Source organism: Ranitomeya variabilis, chromosome 4, assembly GCF_051348905.1.
Source record: "Ranitomeya variabilis isolate aRanVar5 chromosome 4, aRanVar5.hap1, whole genome shotgun sequence".
Lineage (NCBI taxonomy): Eukaryota > Metazoa > Chordata > Amphibia > Anura > Dendrobatidae > Ranitomeya > Ranitomeya variabilis.
The window spans coordinates 760,699,067-760,707,991 of record NC_135235.1 but is presented as its reverse complement, the minus strand read 5'-3'; the positions used below and the strand labels follow the sequence as shown (position 1 = coordinate 760,707,991).

The window sequence follows — 8,925 nt, the reverse complement described above, 5'->3', positions numbered from 1 at the left end:
AGGGTCACTCACAACTTCATAATGCTCCCCTTTGGGTTCTGCTCAGGCATGTACCCCATTGCACAACACAGGTAGTATAGGCAATGCACCACATACACATGCCCAAGCCTCTCTTCTCGTCCCAATGACTGCAAACTGACTGCATACAACTACCCCCAGGTAGGAATGTATGTGCCCGTGTGTGTTGATCTCTTCCCAGGGTATCCAGAAGCCTTCCAGATGCCAAAAAGCTGCGGCAGCAGGGAGGTAATACAAAATGTTGTGTATCTAAGGCCGCATGGGAGAATGTCCCCTCTCAGACAACCTTGTAGCCGCGTCTAGAGCCACAAGGAGAGACTGTTGCTTATGCATGAATAAGTTTTGATTCTGTTCCAGGAGATTGTGTAGTGATCCAAAGACACGCAAGGAAACCACTGGAGCTGGAATCTCACGGTTCTCCCACCACAGCTACACCATTGGAGGGAAGACCCTGCGTGGAATCATGCAAGCCAGTGTATGGTCCGGGAGTGGAAGAGTGATGTCCCTGCTCCTGATAATATCAACAGTCTCATCCCAAGAAGGACGGATACCCATGCTAGTTAATGATGCCGCCGGGATACCAACAATTTGGTTTGATGCCGTGGGAAAATCTGTGACTTTTAGATTTGACTTTTGTAGGATAGTAGAATGTCAATGGAATCTTAAATTTGGGAAAAAGAGCAGTAATCCCAGTTATAAATTCTTAACAACAATTCAGAGTTCTGTGACACGGCCATCCCTGTAGACCAAGACACGGGGGGCTTTAAGGCTAAATGGTTCCAAGGACAGGCCACAGCAAGGAGTGATATATGGTGGATATGTGGAGATATGCTACTTAGAGCCAGGTTGCCAGCAGACTGGGTTGGCAGCTGTGCCCTAACGCAGATACTCATGCCATTTCAGATAATCTCATCAGAAGAGATACAAAGGGGTAAACTGAGTGTTGATGTTCTGCGTAGAAATAAGAGATCAGCACCTGCTGGATCCTTTGACCCAAGGATTTACATAGATAGCATAGGAGTTCCTAGAGGTGTACCAGATGAATACAAGGCTAGGAACCAGATTGCAGCAGGGTTTGAATCAGTTTTCTTTTGGTGGGTCACACTTAACAAAAATGTGGACTGGATAAATTATATATATTATAATCAGCAAAGGTTTATAAATTATACAAGAGATGCTATAAAAGGGATAGCAGACCAATTAGGGCCTACTTCATTGATGACGTGGCAGAATAGAATGGCTTTAGACATGTTGCTAGCAGAAAAGGGAGGTGTCTGTAAAATGTTTGGCACTTATTGTTGTACTTTCATTCCTAACAACACAGACCCAGATGGAAGCATCACTAAAGCTCTGGAGGGTCTTACATCACTGTCTGAGGAGCTGGCAGAGAACTCGGGTATCGACAATCCCTTCACAGATTGGCTCGAGTCATGGTTCGGAAAATGGAGCCACCTGGTGTCCAGCCTCCTCATCTCCCTCTCCGTCGTCACGGGAATCCTTGTGATCGCCGGATGCTGCTGCATACCCTGCATCAGAGGGCTCCTCCAGAGACTGATCGATGCGTCCCTTAACAAGACCATGTACATGCAGATGAAACCCCGCAATGATGAATATGAACAAGTGATATGATTGAGATGGGATATGATCTCCCCATCCTATGGGGGATTCGGCAGAAGAATTGACAAGAAAGTCCGACATTGGCACTAGGCCAGTGACAGCACCTATGGGTTAGGGGTAGAATCATATCTAATCTCAAAAGGGGGGACTGATAGGGAAATCAGGGACCACCTTACTTCACTCTCATAATTCATATACATGACTATTAGGAATATGTCTTTACATGTCTAGAGACTTCTACTAAGTCATACCTGCTGACAACGTTATTATTGATTTGACCTGCTGACTGCTAATTAATATTGTTGATTAGGTCTAATAAAGATGAGACTTAGACCTTTAGCTTGTGACATGGCTAAACTCGAGTTACCCCTTATGTAAGACTCACCTGACCAGCAAGATAACCCTATTAGGAATTAGACCTGATATCTTAAGAATGATTTCATATGTAATAAACAGCTGATTGGCGCTCGGACATAATGTATACGCCTACTCAAACGTGTATATAAGTTCATGTCTAATAAACCAGGTTTTATGGCCTGATCAGATACCACATCTGTCTGTGTCCATCACTTTCCGGAAAGGTTCCTCCAATTCGGCAGCCGTCCAATATCCCTGACTGGTCTGACTTGCAGACCACCCCAACAATATCCATGGTTCAGAGATGGTCACTGGATCAGATCTGTGTCCTTCCAACCGGAGCCGAAAACCCCTAGGTTGTTTCCTACAGAATCATAGATAAGTGTCCCTCGTGATGGTGCCATGATGAATTGGCTGCAGTCCTTTCTCTTGTCTATTGGGTGGTTTGCAGAATGTCTGGCTGGTAGCTCTGTGTTACTTCAGTCTCCCAGGATGTGATCTCTGAGTCTTTTTATACCCAAGGCATGTAAGCTATTTTTAGAATTACCCAGGGTCTTTCAGTCCAACATCAATGTAAGGTAAACAATGGTGATGGGATTAAGTAGCACTATTAGCATATAATCACACATCAATAAACAAAGCTTAACACACTAAATGTACAGTCACTATTACAGACTTACACAGTATGTTAGATAGTATATCAGTTGGTAAGTCTGTCTTCTTGACCCACCAGACATAAACACTTAAATTCACAAGCCAATATACAGATAAAAAGCCAGTTCTTTTGGTTTTGCAAAAACATGGTTGTCTAGGAAATTAAGATACAATATGGTTTCTTCACAGGAGCCATGATGTAAAATGGCTGCTGTCCTGTCCTTCTCATGTCTTATGATTGCACACATCCCTAGCCTTTATAACGATATTGCATTCCTTGACAGACTGCAGCATGGCCATTAGTTAGAAGCTGCTATTGATCTTTGGAGCATGTAAGTTTTCCCTGAGTAGTACATATTGGGCTGTCTGGAAACTGAGTTTAGTCCAGGACAATTTGTCTGCACTACTAATTAATAGCTGTTACAATACCAAACTGGGGCAGTCCCTATAGGAGATAAAACACAAGAATTATACCGTACTGTATTTTCACATACTATCTATTTCGGACACTGCAGTGGCTTATAAACTTACGAAGTATGTAGCTTGAGGTCTGGGATCTGCCAATATGTGGCTAGTTTTCTGACTGTTTCGGATGATACATGACTATTTTTTTTTTTTGTCTAGTCTTGCTTGAATATAGGTCAATATTAAATAGTCTCCTGTTGAGTCGCCTTTGGTGGGGATGATGAAACACATAGAAATGAGAGGCTTGGAGAGTGAGTGTGTATATGTCACCTCACCCTACATACTGAACTGTGAGGTAGATGTTTTTTCTATTAGTCACCTACTGACTAACCTTCAGGGGGTGAATTATCGGAATAGTTTTACATTTGGAATTAATAAAGTTTAGTTTTACCCTTTTGTCAGCAAACACGAGGAATGGCAAGAGACAACCCATTTAAGAAGATTCAAATTTAGTTCAAACTATTCCAACATTATGAACATAAAAAAGGCTTCTCCCCTATGTGATGTCTCTGATGTTTATTAACAGTCGATTTTCAATTAAAATATTTCCCACATTAAGAAAATGAAAAAGGCTTCTCCTCTGTGTGACTGCTCTGATGTCTAACAAGAAGCACTTTCCATTTAAAACATTTCCCACATTCTGAACAGGAAAAAGGCTTCTCCCCTGTGTGAGTTATATGGTGCCTAACAAGACTCCCTTTCTGGTTAAAACATTTCCCACATTCTGAACAGGAAAAAGGCTTCTCCCCTGTGTGGGTTCTCTGGTGACTAACAAGATGCAATTTATGTGTAAAACATTTCCCACATTCTGAACAGGAAAAAGGATGATTCTCCCCTGTGTGGGTTCTTTGGTGACTAACAAGACTCCCTTTCTGGTTAAAACGTTTCCCACATTCTGAACAGGAAAAAGGCTTCTCCCCTGTGTGGGTTCTCTGGTGACTAACAAGATTCAATTTATGTGTAAAACATTTCCCACATTCTGAACAGGAAAAAGGCTTCTCCCCTGTGTGAGTTCTATGGTGCCTAACCAAATCTGATTTTTGGATAAAACATTTCCCACATTCTGAACAGGTAAAAGGCTTCTCCCCTGTGTGGGTTTTCTGGTGAGTAACCAAATCTGCTTTCTTAGTACAACATTTCCCACATTCTAAACAGGAAAAAGGCTTCTCCCCTGTGTGGGTTCTCTGGTGACTAACAAGATTCCCTTTCCGGTTAAAACATTTCCCACATTCTGAACATGAAAAAGGCTTCATCCCTGTGTGGGTTATCTGGTGAGTAACTAAATGTGCTTTCTGGGTAAAACATTTCCCACATTCTGAACAGGAAAAAGGATACTCCCCTGTGTGGGTTCTTTGGTGACTAACAAGACTCCCTTTCTGGTTAAAACATTTCCCACATTCTGAACATGAAAAAGGCTTCATCCCTGTGTGGGTTATCTGGTGAGTAACTAAATGTGTTTTCTGGGTAAAACATTTCCCACATTCTGAACAGGAAAAAGGATTCTCCCCTGTGTGGGTTCTTTGGTGACTAACAAGACTCTCTTTCTGGTTAAAACATTTTCCACATTCTGAACAGGAAAAAGGCTTCTTCCTTGTGTGAGTTCTCTGGTGACTAACCAAATCTGCTTTCTTAGTAAAACATTTCCCACATTCTGAACAGGAAAATGACTTCCTTGCTTTAGGAGCAGTTTGTTTTTTGTTGTCTCTTTTGTGACTTTGATTTTCCTTAGCAGTCAGTAATGAATCAGAAGATGGGACCTGTTTCATAGGATCAGATGACAGATCTTTGGTGTGAATTGATGATGATATATCTGGAGAAACAGCAATCACTTCAGTTGTATCTTGTAGGATCTCAAGATCATCAGATTTAAACATTGAAGATGTCAACTGTCCCTCTGATCTCCTGGTACAGTCATCTGCTAAGATAAACAATTTTTTTAACACAATATCCTTGAGTTTTATATTATTGAACATTTCTGCTTAAACTGTCCATACAAATGGCAAGCTATGTACAACAACTTTATTTACTAAGACAATGACTGTTCACAGTCTAATAGAAAACCTTGTTGGATGAACCAGTAGTGTGTGGTGTTCAACTGTTTGGTTTCTTTTTATTCGATATATGGAAGGCAGAATGAACAATCAATGTTATGTAGGCAAAAATAATACCAATTCTCATCTCACAAAAAACAAGTCCCCACTCAGGTCCATCATCTGTCAATGGAAAAAACAGAGGTTTCCACACTATTAGTGGCTCAAAGGCTATTGAAAAGCAACAGAGTTTCTATATATCAATCCAGCAAAATCCTCTCTCATTTCTGAGTCTTGCAGTGTGCTCAAACAACATTTATAATCTCTGTATTTAGCAATATTATATAGTGAGAAGAATCCACTTAATTTGCGGTGTGTGTCTCCTGGAGCACAATCTGTGCTGGGTAATAAAATGGCAAATGTGTAATTTTCACTCTCCAACATCCACTGAGTCTTAATTTCCAGAAAATGGCTGTGGAGTCAAAATATTCACTCGACCTACACACTTGGTCAAAATTGTTGGTACCCCTCGTTTAATGACTGAAAAACCCACAATGGTCACAGAAATAACTTGAATCTGACAAAATAAATAAGAGATCTATGAAAATGAACAAATTCAAGTCAGACATTGCTTTTCAACCAGGTTTCCACAGATTTAAAAAAAAAAATAAAACTCATGAAATAGGCCTGGACAGAAATTATGGTACCCTTAACTTAACCGCTTTGTGACCACCAACCGTAGATAAACGTTGGCGCTGCACAAAGCCCTGCTAGTGCCGGCATTAAGCTACCGTTTGTCTACGGTCGGGAAGTTTTGTGCTCATCAGGACCCCCATGTACCTTATAACTAGGGGATTCCGGTGCACAACAGTTCCTGTGACCCCAGACCTCATCGAGACCTGATTGGTTCAGGTCCCGATGACGTCAGCGTCACACCAGCCAATGAGTCAAATCACTAGGAAAGTTTGTTGTAGCAACCAACTTTCCCGGGCGATCTGCCTGAGAAAAATGCTGTTTCTCCTCAGATCTCCTGTCAGTGAGAGATTAGAGGAGAAACAGTGTTAGAAGTGCTGCTGGCAACAGCTGCGTCAGTCAGCAATCTTGTTTTAAAGTAAAAAAAACAGAGAAGGCAGGTTAGGGTTAGTGCTATAGTTAGAGTTAGTGTTGGGGCTAAAGTTAGGGTTTATTCTAAAGTTAGGGTTAGGATAAAGAAGTAGGCTTTTCTCAATTGTCTCCCCAATAACTTGGTCACTTCAGAGTTTTCTATTAGCTTGCTAGAGCATACTGTCCTACAAATAAATTTATATGTGTCCCAATTCATCAGCCAGAATCCATGATCCTATTACAATTTTAGGACTTATATTCGCTATGGGGCTTGTTAAAAAAAAAAATGAGCATTCGGTCCTATTGGTCTAACTGCCCTGTTCAAGCCACCCCAATGTTTTCTGCCGTTCTTCCTAGGACCCGTTATGAAATGCTCATGAGATTTTGGCATTTTAATGACAAGAGTCAATGCCTGCTTAGAAATGCTCTAGAACATGACAGACTATTGAAAATCAGACCCATCATAGAAGACTTGACAGAAAAATTCTTAAAGCTTTACACCCCAACAGAAAACATTTCCATTGATGCGTCCCCTGTAAAATTCAAAGGAAGACTGCACCTCAAGCAATTTATTCCTTCGAACAGGGCAAGGTTCAGAATAAAGCTCTATAAAATGTGCGACAGTTCAACAGGATACACATGAGTTTTCGCATTTATGAGGGAAAAGATAGCCAACTAAACCCACCGGGATGCCCTACTTATCTGGGGACACCTGGAAAAACCATTTGGAAGCTGATAACTCCATTATTACAAAAAGGCTACAATCTGCATGTTGACAACTACTACACCAGCATACCCCTATTTAAAAGTCTGGTTGGACATAATATGGGGGCTTGTGGGACCATTCGCAAAAACAGTCAGGGGTTTCCACAATCATTGGTCAACGAAAAGTTCTGAAAGGAGCAGACAGGGGCTTTACACAATGGAGAGCTGCTTGCCCTTAAGTATAAGGATAACAAAGATATTTTTATCCTGAGCTCGATCTACACAGATACCACAAGGGCCACTGCAGACCAACAGGGATCCACTACTCCAAAACCTGTGTCTGTCATTGACTACAACAAATATATGGGGGGTGTGGACCTTGCAGATCACGTTCTTCAGCCATACCGGGTATGAAAAAAATCATATACCTGGTATAAAAAGTTAGTCATTTATTTGTTTCAGGTGGCCTCATATAATTTTTATGTGTTATACAAAAAAGCCAGAAATGCAGATACTTTCCTTGATTATCAGGAAAAGGTAATCGAAAATCTTGTTTTTGAAAATGTTGTCCCCGCCAATCCTTTAGAATCTGAAGCTGTCAGAAGACTCACTGAGGGACATTTTATTGCCCTCATTCCAGCAGCTGAAACAAGAAAGTACCCCCAGAAAAGATGTTGTGTATGTTCCAAGAGAGGAATGAGGCATGATACCCGCTATTATTGCCCACAATGCCCATCATTGCCGGCCCTATGCCTCCATGACTGCTTTATAATCTGTAAGCCTCATGAGCCCCTAGATAGGTATGTATCAATCAGTCTCATAAACTCGACTCGTTTCTCCTCCCACAAGAGGTTCATCAGGAGTGTATTCATATATCAGAGACCGCTACTTATCTTTTTATGTTGGCTGTCCATGATGATACAGGACACTATCTGGAGGGTATAGACTTGACGTGCTCTTGTCCTGCATCATCATGGACATGGCTTACAGTCTATGAGTCTGTGACACTAATGTACATATACCTATCTATGGATTAAGAATTTTTGTTTGAATCTGAAAGACAGATGTTTGTAGGCCTATTCATGGGTCTATGAAAGTATGTGAACCTGGGTTTTTACGGTATGCAGGTTTTTTCAATATGGAATATTAACTCTTATATGTAACTGATGTTATATTTGATCTATTGAGACCATTATCGTAGGGCATTGTGCAATATACGAGTATATTTTTTATACCTAGGGTGATTGTTTGTGCACAATCATTGTCCAGGGTTTCTTTTCTATTGAGATCTACAGTTAATATTACCTATATAAATATTGTATAACACCGATACATAGGGTATTTCCTGCAAGACTATGTTTTTCATCTTCTGTGTCTCCATGGTTCATCATTGCTTGTCTGTATATGGTCTTACACTTCAGCACTTTACATTATAGCTAGATATTGTGTGATAGAAATATGTATATCATGTAGATCTCACTTGCATGTATACTCCTCTATAATCATATATACTCTTATACTCACAGCTAATATATACATTATAATAAATGGTTGACACGAACTGATATAACCCAGACAGATCATATGGGGTTTTCCATCACAAATGCGGAACAGTGTCAGATGTTTTAACTCCTGATCAGATGTCTCCACTCTGTCCTACATGCAGAGAGCTACATTTTACTTGCTTGGTCAGCAGTCATGAGCATTAATCACAATATTCCATATATGTTTAGATAACCAATGACAGAGGAGCTAGACAATATGGTAATTAACTAACCACCCCTGACAACCCCTAACCACTCCTTTCTATGTGAAAATATAAAACTATGTATGTACAATAAAGTTTCAGTATTGATGGAATGTTGTTCTGACACAATGGTGTTGCAGTCTCATTCCTTTGAGCGCTCAAAATACTCAGTCTAATTGGGAGCGGCCGCAGCACACACAGAGGGAAAAATTTATCCAACCCAAATAT

General features: G+C 40.7%; 1 protein-coding gene across 1 annotated transcript in view; it reads right to left on the bottom strand.

The window, feature by feature from the left end:
• Window positions 1-2,272: 2,272 nt before the first annotated feature.
• The window catches only part of LOC143768279 (uncharacterized), a 43,008-nt gene continuing 36,355 nt past the window's right edge, over window positions 2,273-8,925 (bottom strand). Inside the window, exon 8 of the mRNA XM_077256973.1 lies at window positions 2,273-5,026. Within this exon, the coding sequence (XP_077113088.1) occupies window positions 3,666-5,026 (1,361 nt within the window). The 3' untranslated portion in view covers window positions 2,273-3,665. The remainder of the gene's footprint in view (window positions 5,027-8,925) is intronic.